This window comes from Vicugna pacos, chromosome 3, assembly GCF_048564905.1.
Source record: "Vicugna pacos chromosome 3, VicPac4, whole genome shotgun sequence".
Lineage (NCBI taxonomy): Eukaryota > Metazoa > Chordata > Mammalia > Artiodactyla > Camelidae > Vicugna > Vicugna pacos.
The window spans coordinates 54,774,364-54,795,167 of record NC_132989.1 but is presented as its reverse complement, the minus strand read 5'-3'; the positions used below and the strand labels follow the sequence as shown (position 1 = coordinate 54,795,167).

At 38.2% G+C, this 20,804-nt stretch overlaps 2 protein-coding genes across 6 annotated transcripts in view; one reads left to right on the top strand and one right to left on the bottom strand.

Annotated features, from left to right (window-relative positions):
- The first annotated feature begins 633 nt into the window (after positions 1-633).
- LOC116278199 (2'-5'-oligoadenylate synthase 1-like) lies at positions 634-10,054 on the top strand. The gene is made up of 4 exons (XM_031673223.2): positions 634-738; positions 5,675-5,864; positions 8,989-9,198; positions 9,699-10,054. Exons 1-4 carry the CDS (start codon positions 699-701, stop codon positions 9,853-9,855), a joined length of 597 nt encoding a protein of 198 aa, XP_031529083.2. The 5' UTR covers positions 634-698; the 3' UTR covers positions 9,856-10,054.
- Positions 10,055-15,094: 5,040 nt separating this feature from the next.
- Positions 15,095-20,804, bottom strand: part of LIX1 (limb and CNS expressed 1) — a 55,808-nt gene continuing 50,098 nt past the window's right edge. For all 5 annotated transcript variants that reach the window (XM_072958364.1, XM_006212957.4, XM_072958362.1 and 2 more), the window contains 2 exons: positions 19,865-19,942; positions 15,095-18,115 (listed from right to left, as the gene is read on the bottom strand). In XM_072958364.1, coding sequence (XP_072814465.1) covers positions 17,828-18,115; positions 19,865-19,942 — 366 coding nt within the window. In that variant the 3' untranslated portion in view covers positions 15,095-17,827. The remainder of the gene's footprint in view (positions 18,116-19,864; positions 19,943-20,804) is intronic.

Sequence of the window (20,804 nt, the reverse complement as noted above, 5' to 3'; positions counted from 1 at the left end):
AATTTTCTAGTTCTCAGTGAGTATTGGTTGGTTGTTAGCTACTTCATTATACCCAGAAATAGATGTCTGAGTTCTTTTTACTTAATATTTTCTTAATCATATTCATGATTCACGGTATCTTATGCTCTAATCCATATTCAGAAAATAAGTCATTAAAAATTGTTAATCATCTATTTATTATATATCAGATACTAGGGACAGAACAGTGAACAAAACGAACACAGTTCCTGCTTTTGTACTCCTAACACGTGAGAGAAATAAATAATACAGTTCTAAGTAGTAATGAAATGCTACAAAGAAGCACAAAGCAGGGTAAGGGGGCAGGGAACGTGGAAGGAGCTCTTGTTTTAAAGGGTGTCCAGGAAAGGCCAAATGGTGCAGTAGAGAGCTGAATAAAGCCAGAGCCCAGCTATGTGAACTATCTAAGTATAAGCTAAGAATAAAAAACCTTAGCAACTGCAAAGTCCTGAGAAGGGAACATTCCTGGAATGTTTGAGAAATAGCCAAGAGAGAAGCAGGACTGGAGTAAGTGGAAGGATGGTGGAAAATAATCCGGTGTTTTCTTTTTTCTCCTTATATTACCTCTCATATCACATCATGTTCCTTTTCTAAGGATCCTAATGGGGAAAAGAACACCATTGTCTTTAAGATTCAATTTTTTGTGTACTGAAAGTCTTCACAGTCACTCTTTGGAGATCATGGCCTACTATGATGTCCTGGGACCTACAGCCTCCACAGGTAAGATTTATTTGTTTTGTTTCACAGGAAGCCTTTAAAATGGCTGTTCATTCAACGTGTATTTATATAGGATTGACCACATCTAGACACAGTATCCAGCTAGGCATACAGAACCAGGCTGCATTGGTGGCATTGCTGCTTTGGCTGGATCAGTGCTTTTGATAGCTGCAGCCACAGAGGCCATTAAAGAGCAGAGGAGGATAAAGCAGAGACCATGTGGTACTGAAGAAAGAGCCTGCAAGCACATGTGAGATAGTCCCTCGGGACTTGAGTAGGTGAGGGAATTTGAGAGAGCTGGAACTACTAAAAGAAGTGGGAAGTGATAAAGACAGAGTGATAGAATGACATTGTTGTGGCCATTATGACGCTATTTTTATTCCTAAGATGTTGTGGTATCTAGACTGAGTTATGAAATAGAAAATCTAATCATACTCATAAAAGGGGGGACAGAGTATCTCCATTTTAGGCAAAAATATAAAGTCCCTCTTATCGACTGGATATTTTTGTCCCCTCAAAATTCCTATTTTGAAGCTCTCTACCCACGAATGTAATGGTATTAGAAGGTGAGGTCTTTGAGAGGAAATTAGGTTTAGATGACATCATGGAGGTAAGGCCCCAGTGATAGGATTAATGCCCTTGTAAGAAGAAAAAGAGACACCAGAATGTCCTCTCTCAGCCAAGTGAGCGTACCATGAAAAGGTGTCCATCTGCAAGCCAGGAAGAGGGCTCTTACCAGGAACCAAATCTACCAGCACCTTGATCATGGACTTTCCAGACTCCAGAACTGTGAGAAAATAAAGTTCTGTTGTGTATGCCACCCAGTCTATTGTATTTTGTTTTAATAGCCCAAGCAGAGGCCCAGATGACTAAGTGACTTATATAGATGTAATGTATTCTCCAGAGAACTTGGAGGTTGAATCTAAGCTGCTGCTTGACTTTTTAAAACATTTATATATTCTATGTGTGGCAAAATGACAGAACTGAAAATGCCATAGCAACTTGTGAACCAATACATGACCAGTGACCCTGCTCTGGCTTAGCAGCAGGTATCAAATATTTTCATTGATCTATTATTCATTTATATATTCCATTCAATCATCATTTCTGGAATACCTACCATGTACCATTAAATACTTTCAATGAATTCGGTAGGAGCTCAAGATTTTTGCTGTTTGGGGGCTCACATTTGGTAGAGAAGAGATTCATGAGCCAGTAACCCTAAAATATTTCTCTTCTATCTCTATGTCTTTGCACAATGCTTCCACTGATATGCTGATCTTAACCTATCCCATCCTACACTCTGCCTTGTAAGTTCCTGCTTACACTTCAAGACTCAGCATAACTCCAGTGAACTTCCTTCCCTAGTCAGTCCTTCCTAGACCTGCCTCCCCCACTTTCCCATAGATCCCTCCCTGGTTTACTGTTGGATCATGATCCTCTTGTCATCATGCACAGCTTTGGCTTCCCATTGCATCTGGAGCTCCTTGAGGATAAGGTTTATCTTGGAACCTAGGACTGTATTATTCAATAAACATGTATCGAATAAAGGGAATGAATTGAACATGATGTTGGTCCTCCCCTCTCTCAGCGAGACTCCAGAGGAACATGTAGACTTCCCTGAACTGGTTCTTTTATTTACCAGCACTGTTGGACAAGGTGCTGCTCATATTGTATAAAACAAAGTTCTCTTCTGCTGCACTGTACTTTGTCAATATACATGTACTGCATGCCTACCATGGTCTAGGAACTGTGTTAGGACTAGGAGTACAAATATGAATAAGATATGGTGGGGTGTATAGTCTGGAGGGGAAAAGACACACAAACAGGTCATTGTATGGTATGAAGACAGAGGTATGGGGAGCTCTGAGATAAGACAGGATGCTGGGAAGAAGAGCGTGAACTCTTAGCCCAACCTGAGATTTTAGAAGTCTTCTTATCTGATAATCTTGCTGGGCCTAGTACGATATTTTTAAATGCTGTGATTTATCCAGCACCTATTATGTGCCATACATAATTCTTGTTGTCCTAAAATTAATCTCATTAAATGAATCCCTCCGATTTGTACAACAAACCTGAAAAAAGATATTACACCAATTTGAATATTTAAAAACTGAGCCTTAGAAAATTTAAGCAACTTGCCCACAGTTATGTAGGTAGTAGGTGTAAAAGCTAGGATGCAAACCTAGGCCTGTCTCACCAGGTAGGTCCTATGTAGACTGACATCAAAGTTGTATAATGGAGAGGACACACTGGGCTTAAAATCAAATCCCAGATCTATTTCATATTATCTATGTGACTTTGGGTAAATCATATAAAATACTGAAGCCTCATTTTTTTTCAGCTATAAAACTGAGATGAGATAATTGTTGTAATAATTAAAATATGAAGTTTGATTTGAAATTATGTAGCATGTGCTTAGTGAAATGAATATTTATTAAGGAAAGAACTTCCATCTCCCTAGGTCTCACCATAGGTCCATGAGACTCTTATACTTGTACAAAATGATTTCTTTCTCTTGTGTGCAAACTTCAAAAGCACAGTTGTTAGCCAACTCTCAGGTAATTGTCTTGAGGATTTGAGGTTATATCAGTAGCTTTCCAGCTAAAATGTCTCCCAGAGGAGCAAAAGTGTATTTTTACTCTTGCTTCTAAGTCCCCTAAGTTCTCAAAGCACAACTGTGTGAAATGAATTCTAAAGGGACGGAAATTATTATGTAACCCCAATTCTCTCCACTGATGATGGAGAATGAGTTTGAAAAGAGACCAGCAATTCAGACAAGTCCTAGGATTTCAAGGGATTTTAACGGGCAGCTGAATGTTGCTAATAATTGTCAGAGCAAGACTCAGATGATCACATCAAATCTTCACAGGCATTTTAATATAATATTCCCTGCACATCTTACATATGTGCTAGACCACTAACAGCTTGGCCCACATGTCATAATGCACCCCAGAGCCATGAGATTTGAGAGGACATGGTTGATGATATTCCTGATCCAAATATGATTCTCAGATCAGCAGTATCAACATCACTTAGGAACTTGTTAGAGATACAGACTCTTGGGCTTCACTCCAGACCTACTAAGTGAGAAACTGCATTTTAAAAGATCCCCAGGTGACTCTTGTGCTCATTAAAGTCTGACAAGTATGGAATTAGCCACTGATTAGGAAGCATTTGGGCTCAGATAGTTGACTGGCAATAGATGGCAGCTGAACATCCTAGCTATGTGACTTTGGGCAACCTACTTAACTTCTCTTACTCTATTTCCTCATTTGTAAACTGAGGATAATAATAGTTTCCATGTCAAGTGTTGTTGAAGAGTAAATGTGTTAAATAAATATAAAGCACTTAGAATAGTAGGTGACTCACAGCAAGGCAGCTAAGAATTCTTGTTTTACAAACGATGATGATGAGAAAATAAAGCTTAACAAGCTCAGCTGAGTCACACAGAGTAGAAACAGACAATTATAATCTTCAAAAATAATTCAAGTTAGAGACCATCAGCTTGGTTCCCTGTCAGTAAAGCACCTTGAAGGGGTGGAAATGTTGATACAGAGGCGGCTTTGAGTAGATAGTCTCTAAGTCTGCCATGGCATCTCATCAGATGATAGCAACAGGTCATCAAATACCTGACATACCTACTGCATACCAAAATTTAAGTTATTGTTCTGTCCATCTTTCCTCATCATAAACCTAAGTTTTTGACTAAGTTTGTTGGCTAAGAAAGGTAGACAGCCTGTCAGTAAAATTGAAAGTGTATTTTAATAGTTATAATGACTGTTGCCTTGTAGATTTAGGACTAGAATGTTTGTTGTAACTGCATTTATGAAAATATTTGCCATAGACAACTCTATTTGTTCACCTTTATTTATCATAGGGATTTGATTTTATTCTTTAACCTGTTGATAATCAACCTACTATTATAAGTCTGACTTGGCTCTCAACAACTGGACCAGTATAAAAGGATACTCTTAAAATTAGGTATCAAGAGAAAGGCATAAAGCTTCTTTTTCTTTTTTGTCTTTGGTTTTTTGTAAAATGTATTTACAAGTAAAATAAAGTTACTTGCCAGTTAACTTTAAATTAACTTTAAAATGTGTATTGTAGAAGCTAAATTTGCCATAAGTAATGAGTGTGCTTTTGTGTGACAATTTAATTGGGCAGAAGGACAGGTACATATAAGGGGTGTACAGAATAGATTCATATTAGAACTCCTAATTGTGTTGAACTGGGAAACTTTAAGTAGATTATGATAGAAGATACTGAACATTTATATGTCATACAACTAGAATGAGCACAATATGAGTTAATGATGTTTTATGAGACTATAGTATTAAGCTATAGATGTTTATTTGCTTATTTGCTATTAATCTAGTTTTCTTCCCTCATTAATGTATCACTAGCTGCCACAGATTGTTTTCAATTTGACCTAAATACATCTTTCAAAGTCATCTCCATCTTTATAAATATAATCAATCCCTTCAACTGTCCAGGTGGTAGAATCTCTTCTGCAAATATATATACAGATGACAATTTAGATAATAAACAGAGGGAATTATATAGGTTATTGTGCACAGAGCATAGAGACATTTGGTTTCTATTGCTAGATGGTATTTGCTTAAAGTAATGAAATTTGCTTCTAAGAAATAAATTTCCTCTGCCAATAGAGAGAAAATCTCTCATCTGATGAGAGAGATTTTCTGGTACCAGGGTTTGCTCAATTTGAACTTCTCTGGTATCATAATGTTGAAGGTTTCTCTTTTAATCACTTGGGTAAACTGGAATAACTCTCCTAAATACAGAAACTGCTTTGTTTTTTAAATGCTCAGGGTCTATAATTAATCAGAGTAGCACAGCTTGTTTGTACCACAAGAAACCCAGAGAGGAGAAGGGGGAGGAAATTCTCACAGTTGTCTTTGTTCCTTGGTGTTAACAGATTTAAAACTTCACCTTTACCGCAAACTGCACCTCTGTAACGACAGTGACGAAGCCCAGCTGTGTGCCTTGGCCCTCTTGCCATACCAAGTGGATTTTGTCAAGGCGTCTGTCTCGAGGGTGAAGGAGCTCATTCGTTTAATGATGCATTGGTTTAAGACATCATTTGCCAGCACCACCGAGGAAAATAAGTATGTAACCAGCACATGGGCACCATGTGAGCCTTTCTCTTTTCATGTCCTTTCTTTATTCTTTCAGGCCCCACCTCTTTCCTTGGTAGGCAGAGGGAATATAGAGAGAGATGGAAAGAGAGAGAGGGGCTTGAGAGAGAGAAAGAGAGAGAGAGAGAGAGAGAGAGAGAGAGAATGAATGAGGGCTTTTAAAGAGTATAGAATATCTGTGTTACATTATTTCAAACGGAAGAGTTTGGTAGGAACCAAAGAACAGAAACCAAAATATTCAGTGGCATAACCAAATGGATTGGTACAAGGAAGGAAGGCACAGAAATGGAAAAGGGAAACAACCAGCATGATTTGAATGAGACATTTAATGTTCAAGCTTCTGCTGTTCTAACAGAGCAGAGCTGTCCTCCAGAGGAGGTGATCCCTAAAAGTTGATATGAGCATGTTTCCGTATCTTTCCTATGGTAGCAACAGGCTCAAGTGTATGGTGAAGTGATGTGAGGGAGATTCAGATACTGGTTTGAGTATTTTAAAATAAACTTTTGAAAAAACAGGGAACTAAGATATATTTGTATGAATTCTCCATTTGGCAGAAATAGAAGAGATGGAGGATTTATTAAAACATATTTATATATGGTCACTTTCTACAAGGAATATGTTTTCATCTTTGTATGAAGCTGCAGTAATCTTGATTTATTCATCTGAATCACACACTATGTTTACTCTTTGTGTGTTTTTGTCTTTAACATTGACGAAAACATTAGTCACTTTGTAAAAACATGTATTACTTCTGTATAATTTCCCTTACCTCTAAGCATCTCTAGCCATTCTGTTTTTTTCTCATTGGTTGAGGAAAATTTTATTAATGAAAATAGGAAAAAAGAAAAACAAAGAAATAAAGCTTCTTGCCTTGAGTAGATCCTTGGTCAGATGATAGGCCTGGTTTTGGCATCTAACACTTTTTTTGGTAGTGGAGAGCATTTGTAAGTCTGAAAGAAGAAATTTATCTATTAATGTAGCAGAATCATAATTCTAAGGCTTAAAAGAGGTGGTATTGTGGGGAAATTGGACCACATATGTTCAAAATATGATAATTGGTTTTCTATTTTGGGAAAGTAATCTAGTAATGTGTATTAAGTATTTATTATGTGTTAAGAATTTTAAAATATTCACACCATTTATCAAGTTAATTCCCCTCTTTAAAAAAAACGGTAAAATTAAAAAAATATTTCTTATTATATTTTAAAAAAACAGTTGAGGCCATTATTTATATTAAAATATGTCATAAAAAAAGAATACTCAGAATAAAGATTTTAAAAGAGAGCTCAGAAACACTTCAATGAACTACCTTTATAAAAATAATTTGAATAAGTAAATTAGGAATAGTGCTACTAAATATAATGAAAAGTGGGAATGAAAATTTCCCTGAAAAGCAAATAAACTTGTCATAGAAGTATGATGAAATACTATTTGAGACAAGTTTGGGAAATATAGTAATACATAGAAAGATTTAAATGAAACAACTTTAAATGACTAAAATAGGACACAAAATAGTATGAACACATATCAGTGCTAAATAAACACATACGTAAACATGCTATAAAAATGTTAAGTAAAATGGTTCAATGCTTATTAAGTCTTTTACCCCCTCTAAATTTTGTTTCATAAAATTTGAAGAGTATCTCCTGCTTGAGCAATGTTCAACCATGGTTTACTTTGGGCAATTGGGAGCATCAGATAATTAAAGCAGAGATGGGGTTTAAGTCTTCTGTCCATTGTTGTCAACCCCTGAGGGAAAACTGCAAGAACTGAGTTACTGATCAGCTGAACTCTAGTTAGCTGTTCAATACTAGGACAAGAGGTTTTGTCCACTTTTAGTTTTTTCTATTTCTCTTATTGAGGTAAAAACAAATGATTAATATCATACTAAGAAAATGTTACCATTTTATTAGGGGGAAAAATTGCATGATTTTGCAATGTATCATGAAAAGATACATTTTTATGGCTAATGAATGCCAAGGCAGCACAAACACATATTTGGATGTCAACCACCATGAAATCCTGAGAATGTCATGTCGGCTGTTTTCTTTGGAGTTTCTTTTTAATCCTCAGCTTTAGTTTTTCCCCTGGCGTATATAAATAGCAATTTAACAGACTTAATGGTAAAAAAAAATTTCCTTCTTAACCCGCTATCCCCAACTCCCCACAATATCTTTAGAGCACATTTTCTAAATTTGTTTTTTTATGTATGCTTAATTAAAAAATATATTTTCAGTTTATTGCTTTGTTTTTCAATTAATCTATATCATATCTTTATATCTGTACATTGTGATCTTGCTTCTTGGAATGACTGAACAGTATAGGTCAACGCTGTAGAAAAAAAAGAGTGTGATGTTCAAATACAAGCCATGTATGCAATATTATATATTTTAGTAGTCACATTAAAAAGGTAAAAAGTAATAGGTGAGATTAATTTTAATAATTTATTTACCCAGTATATCCAAAATGTTATTTCAACATATAACCAATATAAAATTATTAATGAGATATTTTACTTTTTATATATGACTCTTCAAAATTCAGTATATACTCAAGTAAGACTAGCCATGTATCAAGTGAACAATAGCCACACGTGCCTAGTGGCTGCCAAACTGAACAGCACAGTAAGAGATGAGCCATGAAACTATCTAACTAATCCTCTGTTGATGAACATTCCAGTATTTGCTATTTCAAACAATAAGATAAAAAATATCTTTTTGTGTATATCTTTGAGTTCTTGTAGATGTTTCTACAGAATGAATTCACAGGAGGGAAAAACGCTGGATCAAAGAGATGAAACATGCCAAATTTTAATAGAGGTGCCTCCAGAAAAGACTATCAATTTAGCATCTCACTAATAGAGTGGAGAGTGCATTTCCTCACAAACTCACTAATGTTGAATATTATAATTCTTTTTTTTGCCAGTCTGATTGGCGGAAATATTATTATTGCTTGGTAAGCTGTGAAACTGAAAATAGAACTTCTTCTTCTATAAGTAGCCTTTTGAGCTTGGATTTTTCTTGTAACTAAATAAACCTGTCTTCGTTTTCTGGGTCAGTGAAAGTAGGTACAACCCTTCATTCTGTGTTTTTAGATTCCGGAGACTTCCCTCCTCTTACACAGTGGAGCTCCTCACCATTTACATCTGGGAACGGGCGGAAAAGCCCCTGTTCTTCAGCCTGGTGCAGGGAATGAGGGCAGTCCTCAAACTTCTGGTTCGGTATGCAGAAATCGATGTGGTTTGGCACAGACACTATCATCGCAAGTTCCCCATTTTTGTAAAGGTTTACCAGAAACACACAAGGTAACTGTCTTTTCTACACCCTTAGGATACAAGAAGCAGGTCTGCCATCAAGGAAAAAAGTCTGAAGCAAAGAGTAGCTTTATGGGGATTCAGTGCAAATGGGAAGGACTTAATTACTCCAAAGTCAATTCCCTTCCATTACTTCTCACAGAACTTGAATTCTAAAGTGTGAAATAAGAGTAATTTGAGTGAAATGAATCGAATGTGGATATAGACAACAAATGAGGAAGACACTGGAGGCTGAATCCACGAAGGACATGCCTCCTCAGGTGAAAAGGGAAAATGGGAGAAAGTCAGAGTTGTTGTGGCAAAAGCAAGTGACTGCTAACAGGTGTGTTTACAGGTGTGGTTAGTCCTCCGTGGACTCACTCCCAGGGTTCCCAGAGAGTCCTTTCTTAACGGAATTCCTTCTTTAACTCAGACATTCCCCTATTCTACCTATTGAAGTTGAAACTAGGTTTAGAGATGCACAATTTTAAGTTTGTTTTGTTTTGCTTTAGGCTGTTCATTTTAGACCCTGTAAATCCTACCATCAACGTATGTGACACCTGCAATGCCTGGGATGAAGTTGCCCACGTGGCAAGACGCAGCCTACTGAAGCCTCTTTTCAGCAGAGTGAGAGCTGAGCCCCCCTGGCTTTTCACAAATGACTGGTAAACTGGGCAAGGAGCTACTGTTCTTGCATTCTATGAAGAAAATAAAAAGGATGCAAAACATATTGCCAATAAGAACACTCTGTATAAAAGGCAGTGTGAAAGAAACTTGTCCTAACTTAATTCACAACTTTAGTGAACTCAATCTTTAACAAACATCACTTAAGATAAAAGGATCTGTTTCAGCTTTTGAGATAACTGACTTCCCCTCCACTGTGTTTTGGATTTATTTGCTTTGGTGGCCTTGCAACCAATAAACATACAAAAAAATCCAAGTGGCTGCAATAAATAAATAAACAAAACATAATCCCCCAGATCCTTTGAGAGAAGATTAACTGAAAGTAAAATAGCTCCTAGCTTCTATTTCTAATTTATTAAATTTCAGGTTGATACCAGATTGACCAGATTCAGCTCTCCTGGCAATCTGGTATTTCCCTGGGTCACCTGTGTTTTCACAATTTTCCTATGAAAATCTGCTTGCACTAAGTACTGTTTACTTCCAGACATCATATAACATATCATTGCATGGAAATATGAAAATATCTGGGAGATTCACAATTGACTGCCTCAGAATAGATTGTTTCCAAAATCATTTTATAACTACCCGTGACACAATTCATGGGTCAGAGTGGAGCCATGCTTAAGGTTTGCAAGTTACTCAGTCATGGATATAGGGATGAACAAACTACCCAGGCTATTGAATGGTCCGGCTTCACCACAACTGTTTTCAATTGTTGGGATCAACTGTTTTCTTTTCTATTAAAAGCATTAGCAGCCACTGATAATGAAAGCCAGGGCCCACCAGAAATAGACCAGAGGAAATTTCCTGACTCACTAGCATTGCAACAGTTCATCAGCACTGAAGATATATGAAGTGTGACTGCAGAGTAATGCCAGTGATTAGACTTCTCCACACAACTGAACTCTTACATATAAGTGAGTGCCGTCCCCTTCAGGACAGTGCTCAGAGAACCTGTATGCTTATTCCAGTGATGTGATTGGTCTGGAAACACTTTTGGATTTCCTCTCTAGGGGAAAATGTTCTTTTGAACAACCTTAATAGTGACAAAATTTGTCCTTTGAGGGTGAATTTGATTTTTGGAAATGGTACAATGTATTCATAGTGAACATCTGTTGTTTTTTGTCTGCCTGGAATCCTTTTCCCCAAATAATGGTTGGGGGGACTTCATTTCTACTATTGTTCATTGTCTCTGAAGGCTCTCAAAGAGAAATAGTTTCAAAAAGTCTTGGTAAATGGCCATATTCTCCCCATTTTGGTAACTGAACGCTTTTTTACCTCAGGTGACTACTCCTCCCTGCCTAGGTCTAAGTCATTTAGGTGGGATGACTTCACCACTAGTTCCAAGGGAGCAGACATGTGACTTGGGCCTGGAACAGCAATTGGGTCAACTGAAACACCCCTGTGACAGTCAGTTCTGGAATTTAGATTTGAACTGCTGGGAAGAGAATTTCCCATTCTGCTCCAATGTAAGAATGAAACTGCTGGCCACCATCTTGCTGCTCCAAGGAGAGGGAGCCTGCTTAAAAATGGAGCAAACATGAAAGAAAGATTTGAGAAATAGGCAATGATACACATCAATGTGCACATAGAATATATCCATATAATGAGAGAGATAAAGTCCTGGTTTGTGCTCCTGGATCCAGATGTACTTGGAGCAAAAACTATCCCAGGACTCTGTTGTGTCAGTGAACTCCCCCTTTCCCTGGTAGTTTTGACTTGAGTTTCTGTCTTACTAATCCTGACTAATTAGTGAGTGATTCCTGACTAATCCAGTAGAACAGAGCCAAGTCTGAATGAATTAACTCATCAAGCAAGGAGTAAGGAAGGCACCAAGACACTGATGACAAATTTCTACTCAAGAAACATTCATTGAGGTGGGTGGGTACAGCTCAGTGGCAGAGTGAATGCTTAGCATGCACAAGGCCCTGGGTTCAATCCCCAGTACCTCCATTTAAAAAAAAAGAAAAAGAAAAAAATATCCATTGAACACCTGCTAAGTATTAGGCCTAATAGTCGAAAGATTGAAATAAAATAGTTCAGGAAGGTAAGGTGTTCTCTGCTGACAAAAGAGACTGCTTTTCTCCCTTTGCTCACACAAACTCAGAAGACCATTCCCAAGGAGTTCATGACAGAAATGTCTTTGGCAAAGACAGCACTCTTGAGCATTGTCAGAGTGTCAGAGCACATTAGTTTTCCAAGGTGACTCATTTCTTAAGGAGACAACAATAATTTGAGGTTATGAATTCTATCCTTTAAAAATGGAATCCCACTTCCCTCTGTGTTCATAGCTCCTGTGGAATATGACAACACGGGAATTTCTATGTAGGGGAGCAACAACATGATGGTTAGCACATAATGCATAAATTTATTTCAGATTTGGGAAGGACTTCTGACCAGTGTGAGACCTTAAACTGGAATAGAAGGAGCAGTGAGTAGGGAAAGAAATTAATTCAGTAACCAGTCCTAAGTCTAGCTTTTTCAGCAGCATTTCTATTGCTCGAAGAGGTTTTTTCCTCATGGCAGCTTTCTTGGTCTGTTCTTAGGATGGAGTCCAGGATAGTCTAGAGTAATTTCTCTCTGAAATTAGTAAGGTGGAATTTCTTTGGCTGCAAAGTGTGTGATCCCCTTGGATAAAGACAGTGAAGTTACTGCAGGGTACTTGGGCCAGCAGCTCTCACCATTTCCTCATGAGCCTCATGCTTTCACCTTCTACTTGTGTTTCTGCCTCTCTGTGCATCTGCTCTCTACACCAACCACCTTCTCCTCTTTCTACGGACCAGCTTCCTCTGCTGACTCATGACTCCTACTTTCTCATCACTTCAGCCTGCACAGACATGACTCTTCCAACTTCAGCTCCCAACTGGAACTGCCAAATTCCTTCCATGTTTCTTAGTTCACATGCCTGAGGGGGACAGACCAATCAGTCCACTTTGTAGTTTTGAGCCAGACTGCACAGAATCACTGGCTAACTATGGGGTACCTGTGATCAGGATAGGGCAATGCCACATGGAGCCAGTGAGAACACCAAAGCAGGAAACCTTAGGGGTCTGGGTGAGGAGGACAGATTCCATGATCAGCCTGCCCAGTGCAGTCCTGCTTTGCATGCCTGTGTGTTTCCCTACAGGACCTACAGAGAGGCTTAGTGGCTGCCATTTTTAGGTCATGCAATGTTCCTGTTTCTAGTGATACCAACTCTTAGAAATTTTTAAAGTACTTGTAGGGAAAAGCAGGAAAAAGACATCTCTTCTTCAATAAGTCAGCAAGTAGAAGAAACCACGATCAGAAGAAATAAGATGTAATGGCAGTGGTTGGGGCATTGTCAAGCTAACCTGTGGTGGTACAAAGAGAAAATAAAGGGAACTGTCTAGAGAACCAGCTTGAGACTGGGAAATTCGCCCCAGGGAGGTCTTCAGTAATGTGCTCTAAACCCACAGCTGCCCTTTGTTCCATCTCCCTGCCCACTTACAACCTAGAGCCACGTTAGTCCCATAGATCAGTATTTTAGGCACCCTCTTGTTTATATAGGCTAGTCTGGGAAAGTTGCCATCATTTAGACCTTGCTCCTGTAGAAAAATACATCCTCAGGACTGAATAACTTTACTTACAAATGGACTTGTAGACCATAACTGCTGCGAAAATTGGGAACTGCCTATAAATAGATAGCAATCTGGGACTTTCATTTGGGAAGCAACAATCTCGAGAGATTCAATAGTTCTCAGGAAGAAGCTTCTGCTTGCCTTTCCCACAGCCTACTTTGCTCCAAGGAAGAAAGTGCTGTTAGAGCTTGGTCAGGTTTAAAAGAGCGACTATAAGCGTAGAGATGCACTAGTAGGGATTTCCATGGTTTCTAGTAACGGGATTAAAAGTAATTCCAAATGTTGGAGCCAGAGTGATAAAAAGAGTGGAGCTGCTTTTTGGGGGGAGAAAAAGCTGCTATTATCTCTTCCCCTTCTGCTTCTCTCTAGCTTCCAGGAGGGGTAGAGAAGCAACCTCCCCCTCTCTCCTTATGCCTTTCTGGGCTCTCTGTCGAGAGGCTGGTTCATCAGAAGGGCCAGGGCTGTGCTGCCTACTAAAGAATGTGCTCGGTAGCTTTAGGCCGAAAGAGCTCAATTTAAGAGTGTGATCAGAAACACCTGGTGAAGTGGTAAATAATCCAGACCCTTTCCTGGAATTTGGTCACCACATATGGGTGTGGCCCAGGAACTTGTATACTTAAAAGGATGATTCTGGTGCAGATAGTTTGCATATCATATTTGAGAAAGAAAACCTGGACCCTGGAGCAGAATCTGGCTCTCCTGCTGAGATAAGGGGAGTGTGTGTGTGCGTGCACGCACATGCTTGCCCTGCTTTAGTTCTAGGCTCCAGGAAAGCCTCTTGCCTGAGCAAAGGGTTTTACTCCTACCTAACTCAGAAGACCTCAACATTTTGAATTTGGGGCCAAGGCCAAGTGGAGTAATTGCTCCTGGGATTTAGATCAGAGACCTCTGGACCAGAACTTCCTTGTTAGTGCACAATGGTTATCAACCTTCTTGCACATTGGAACTACCTGGGGAACTTTAAAAAATACTGATGCCTGGGCCCCATTTCCAGGGAGTCTGATTTCATTAGTCTGGGTACAGTCTCAACATTGAGGGCTTTTTTTTAAAGCTCCTTAGATAATTCTAATGTACAAAACTGGGAACCACTGTGGTAGGAAAAATCATCTTTATGGAGCTCTGGCTAAAAATAATCTTAACATTCACTCTTTAACATGGTGGACACCATAGAAGAAATATTGATATTTGCATTTCTCTAAGGTAAAACAAAAAATATGAACAATATATAAGAGATAATGTCTTTAACAGTGTTTACCTGTAAACATAGTCAAGGATAATAAAAATATTCTTAGTCTTGCTTCTTTTGTCCTTTGGAAAGAAAGAAAGACATGGCATGATGTCACTGAGAACTCTTTAAAGCATTTCAGAGATAAAGTCAACTACAACAATACTCCTGACTTCAAATGCTTTCCCTAAAGAAACCAGAAAGTGTTAAAACTTTATGTCTTCTTTCTCTTTTTCCTGAGACCTAGCCTATCAGATTCATAGTTGATGTAGGTACAGTATTTCAGGATTACATATGGCTTGATTCATTTCTGTTTCTAGAAATAGATGAATGAATTTAACAGCAAACATATCAGTGGATTATATCACTTTTGAACAAATAGACAACTGAATTCTGATCATAAAAGGAACAATGACTTTATTAAATCTGTAATATTCTGATAGGTTCATACAAGTTTAGTGACTAGTTTGCATTAAGCAGCTTTCTCATAACAATCTAGTAATGTATCTGGATTTTGTGAAAATTAAACTATCTCTTGTCAAAATATAGTGCAATTCTGTATTTAAGGATGATGACATTTATCTTAGAGATAGGTTAATAGGGCAATGTCTGAACTAGGTTGGATTCCTGCTGAAAAGTTTAAGAGACTATAAAGTATATGCTCAAAATTAAGAGTTCTTAACTGGGGGTCCTTAGAGCAATCTATGTGTTTAGGGGAGGTCCACATACTCTTTGAAACTGTGTAATTTTGAATGTACATGCTTTGTTCTCTTTTCCTAGAGAAGTTTCATAGCTTTTGTCAGATTATCAAAGGGTTTCTAAGCACAAAAGGTTAGGACTCAGAGCTCCATATATTTAAAGAGAGAATCCTCCACTCTTGACCCCTTCAACATAGTATGTTATAAAGAACAAGATATAGAAAATGAAAAATTATAATAACCTACTTTGCTCTTCAATGCTGTTCTTTTCAGGGCCAGGATTATAGATGTTTATGTGATGTACTGACAGTCATTAGGTCTTAGCTGAAGTTGATTTGCTATAAATGAGCATCAAAGGGACCTACCGTGGCAAAGATTCTGACTTTTTCTTCTTTTGCTGTAACTTGCACATCATTCCAGGCAGATTGTGCAGTTTTGAACAGCCAGGAAAATCTGATGGTGGCCAAGGGAGAACTTCTGCTTTTAGTGTACAGAAAGGGTACAGTTTTCTCACTGCAGGGCAAAGAGTAAATTTAATATTTTTCCAGCTGATTTTTGTTCCTGCAGCTAATTAGATGGTGTCAGCTTGAGGAGGTCATTGTCAAAGTCTACAAATGTAGTACAGACGTACCTACCTTTAATCATACCCAACATGGCTTTTTGGAAATGATAAAGAGTAATGACTTTATAAAAAAATTACTTTAAATAGGAAGTAATTTAATTTTAAAATGTATTCAAATTATAAATATTAATTCTAATTCCTCTTCTGGAATATAAGAGAATCAAGTTTTCTTCTAGGTGACATTTAGCCTCATTATGGGGAGGAATATGACTTTTGTTAAAACAATATTTTTTAATAAAATTTATCTAATATTATATAATATTACCTTTTCAAGACATTTGAGAAGGGCAGGTATGTAGCTAAATTTTCCACTGGTGTGAGAAATATGATGTACAAAGTTAATTTTTTTATTATAATGGCTAATTCCAAGATACATGCTCAGTATGCAGTAGTTTTCATGGGGATTCAAGAAGTGACAATTACCACTGCAGATATTTAGCTATGAAGCTGAATTATCATGCTTCTGTAAACTTTAATGTTATTATAATTATGTTTTAGCTTTCATGAGAGTTAATGGGCATTTCCCTAAACAGGAAGAAAAAGAAACCTTATTTAAAATTGAGAAAACTGTTTTCTCTTATTTGAATTAATGGAGTAAATTCAAGATGCTCCTTTCCATGTTATGGACAGGAAAATACCTGTAAGTGTTTGAAATTGACACTGTTGCCATTCTTAAATCTGAGTGACCAGGAACCATCTAAAAATTGGTTTGCATTTGCTTTTGGTTTTCTAATCAGTTGACTGACTCAAAGCATCTTCAAAGTGAGATGGCAATGTTTTATCCCTTCTTTAAAGAAGATTGCAGAATTTAAGCTGAAAAATGACACTACATTGGAGCTACTGGTGGCTTACGTTCTTGCACAACAACAAAGACAGCTAATGATTCCTTTTCTCTAATATATGAGAAATGCATCGAATGTAAATGTAAGCAGTGTTAAATGCTAATGATTTTTCAAAATGTTTTAACCTTCGAAATGCCAGTAACTTTCTCCATTATAGGTATATGACTGAGGTGGCAGAAATAGAAACAAATCATTTCATCTATCTGCAAATTAGAAATGAACATGACATCACAGGACTCATAAAAACTAGATATTATTCTTCTTGAGGAATACAAGTGAGGGTACTACTCTAGGTGACATTTATCCCCGTATGGAAGAGTGTGAATTAAAAAAAAAAAGTATTACAATGACATTTTAAGCCACATTAAATTTATCTAGTCTTTTCATACTATTACCACTTCAAGATCTTTGACAGTGGGATGTTCAGATAAAACCCCACAGAAGTTTTGTATTACACCTAGTAGAGTGTAAGCTAACTTGGAGCTTACAAAGCTTAGGAAGAAACTCTGACCTTTGGATATTTTTAAAAACAATTCATATTGTTATTTAATCCCAAATATTTTTTTAAATTGCTGTCATTCTAATTTCCATTTCCGGCTAACGTTCTTTTGGGGGATGCTACATTGGCCCCTTCTTTCAAACAACACATATAATCCAGCAAGGCACATGTCAACCAGGCCTCAGGTTGGAGCCAGGCCCGGAAAATATTTTTCAGACAATCCTGTCTCTATCTTTTCAGTCTGAGGTGTAACTACTGAGAGTGTGATGGGAAAGCTGCATGCAGTGGGCTGTTGGGTCCTGTAAAGGTCCTACTACTCTGAGATTCTGTGGCTGGAATGGGAGGGGAGAACTAGCACAGCCTTCGGGTAGCAGCTGTAGGTACTAAAGCCTCTGATGAGCTCCTTCCATGGGCTTCCTAATATTAGAGTCCAGCCTCTGCTCCCCTCAGGGGCAGCTGGGACCTGGCCTTGCTAGTGATAGCCGCAAAGGGCCGTGAGGCTCAGCTGATCATCACTGGGTGAGGAAGTGTCGGGATCACTGTAGATCTGAGTAAGGGCTAAACTCAGGATTTCTTTCTTTTCTTTGTAAAACCGTAGTTCTTGTCCTGCTTTCCTGGCTTCCTCCAACTCCCTCAGGGCCATTCGCAGCTCTTGGGAGAGAATTCCTGGCGACTCCCGCTCCTTCATGATCCAGTCCAGGGCCATGTGGCTGCGCATCTTTTCATCTAGGGAATACTGGGAATAGTAGGAGATGACTTCCTGGGAGCCAAGAAACAAAGTCCAGAGCGTCAGTAAAGAGAAACAAAGGCACCTGCGCTCATGGCCTTCTGACATCTCACTTCCTGCGCCGCCACCCCCGCCCCACATCCATGGGTGTTCTACCAACAACTAAGCCTCCCTGATGTTCATAACCCGAAGCCAAATCCAGGTTGAATCAAAACACTACCACCAGGAATGACTCAGTAACGTTCACGGAATAGAATCCTGATCTTGTTTGCTTTGAAATGCATTCTGACAACATGTATGAACATTACCTCATTTATTCATTGAACTCTTCTGCTCAGCGTTATCTCCTTTGGCAAGATAGACAGAGGGAAACAGCTATAGGGAAGGATTCAGGCAGAACTGGGTTTGGTCATACCCATTGCAGAAAGCAGGAAACCTTGAGTCAGGACAAGACTTAGACACCAGGAGAGTCAAATTCCTAACCGCTGTGTTGTTAGCATAAGGAAGATGACAGTCTGAATAGCATATGGGAACTACAGAAAGAACTTTAAAAATGTATTATGGAACATAGGCATCCTTATTATAGATACGTACAGATTACTGATATGTACTTAATGTACATTGTTTCTTACTTCCTGCAAAAATCAAAAATTAGTCATTACCTGTCAATTCTCATGTTTAAAATTTGCCAATGCATTGTAACCTTATGTATAAGTTTGATGGATGCACTTTAAGAAGATCTTGTGGAGTGGATGCATTGCTTATTTTTATTTTCAAAAACATACGGTATTTATTTATGACCTTAACAAATTAAAAACAATCATGGAAAAGTGTTTATAACCAACCCAGCGTATTTCAAAGGACTTTTATAAAATCAAAGAAAAGAAAAAAAAAGCCAAAGCCATTGTCAGCTACTCATTTCTTTTCCATCTTAGACATTTTTAAAGCCAGGCTTTCTAAGCAAAGAACAACTTAAAACTCCAGGGGCTGCAATGCTTGGAAAACTCTTATATCCACGCTCATCTTGCTGACTAGTAAAGGCTTTGTTTCCCAGACAAATTCCTGTTGGAAAATTCTCAGAAACAAACTACCATCTACAAAGTCTAATGGTGGGTAAAGGAAGAATAAATGTAGGGAGAAAATAGGTGAGAACCATTAAGTGCACAGGAAAGGGTTTGCCTTTGCCATTAAAAAGAGGGGATGAGTGCTTCTCATAGGCAGCAAAGAAACAGTGAGATGCTGCCTCTGAAAAACAAAGAAGAAACTTTCAAAGTGAAAAACTGGGAGACTGAAATGCCTGGTTGCCCACCTTTATAATCGTTTCTGGTGTCCACTGGGGCCACTTGGTGAGGGTAGGAAAAATCCTCCCATCCACAACCAACTCTACCTGAGCTCAGTGAGGAGGTTCAGAAGCAGTGCAGACTCCAGTTTCTTTCTGCTTTGGAGAGTGGAGGAGGTATACACTCCAAGCAGGCAGGACAGGTGCATAGAGTAGACTCAGTATTCGACTTAGAAACTAAGTCTCTCTTAACGATCCCGCCGTTCTGGCATTCAGTACAGTTATCTAAATCAGTCCTGTGCCCAGCCAAAATTCTTCTTAGTGTGCATATCTGGTTAGTCTCTGATGCAGCATATATGGTCATATGTATGTCCTCTGCTCTTAATAAATAAATTACTAAGTTTAAACACAGAAAAATCCAAACAAGAGAACCTCCTTGGAATATGATGAGCCATCTTCTCGGTGCTTACAACACAAACTTGTGCTTGACTGGAAAATCTCACCTGTCGGGAACACTTTGTTTCACGAAGGGCTTTTAGGCTTCCATTCCAGTGCAGAAGTTGGAAAATGGTCATCAGCTCCTGTAAAACCCAAATACCTGTCACTAATCTCAAAGCAGAAATGTGAAAAAAGGTGCCTCAGTGATTGCTGAGCAGGGCAACTCTGATCCCCAGCTGTATCAGGGAAATAGAATACACTGTACTGTCAGAACACTTTGAGACTTCTCAAACTCCAGTTTCAGGCTTCTGAGCACTTTTCCTGCCCTCCCCTGCTATATCCATATCTGGCACAATAAAACAATAAAATAATTCACAAATACCTTTCAATATTAAAAATACATATGCTCTAACAATTATACACTCAAGAAGTTATGTGAATGTACTGGCATATCTGAGAATAATGTATAGGCAAGGCTATTTTTTTAATCATTTAAAAGAACTGCCTTAGACTGGGAATATTTTCAAGTTCATTTTTAAAGGAATGGTTAAATAAAGTATGATACTGAAGTGCAGCAGAATTTGCCACCCCAAAATATGCCACTTTGGTATATTGATTATTTTGAGCTGTAAGTACTTAAAAAACAGCCAATGCAGGGAGAGGCTTTCTCTGAATTCCCCTTAACTGCCTAAAAGACAGAGCCTCCCACTTGTTACAAATCCCCTCCCCAGGAGTTTCATCAACCAGGGAAGACTGACTCTTATCATAGAAGTGGAAACTGAAGTCTACTTCACACCCAGGCAAACTTAGTCACAAACTATCATACCTCCCATCTATTCTTCTAAGGGCCCATTCTTCTTTCTTAAAGATTACTTTCCCCTGAAAGGCCTACATCCCCTCTCCTTTCCCTATTAAGATACTTAACTCTGAATGCTAAGCCACCTCAGCAAGTACTCATTTTCCCCGTGTATCTGTCACGTATACATGAGGTGTACTTCTGTTTTT

Coding starts and splice junctions, on each gene's coding strand:
- LOC116278199 (XM_031673223.2), top strand. CDS start 699: ATGGCCTACTATGATGTCCTGGGACCTACAGCCTCCACAG. Junction 739..5,674: donor GGGACCTACAGCCTCCACAG/GTAAGATTTATT, acceptor TGGTGTTAACAG/ATTTAAAACTTCACCTTTAC. Junction 9,199..9,698: donor GTTTACCAGAAACACACAAG/GTAACTGTCTTT, acceptor GTTTTGCTTTAG/GCTGTTCATTTTAGACCCTG.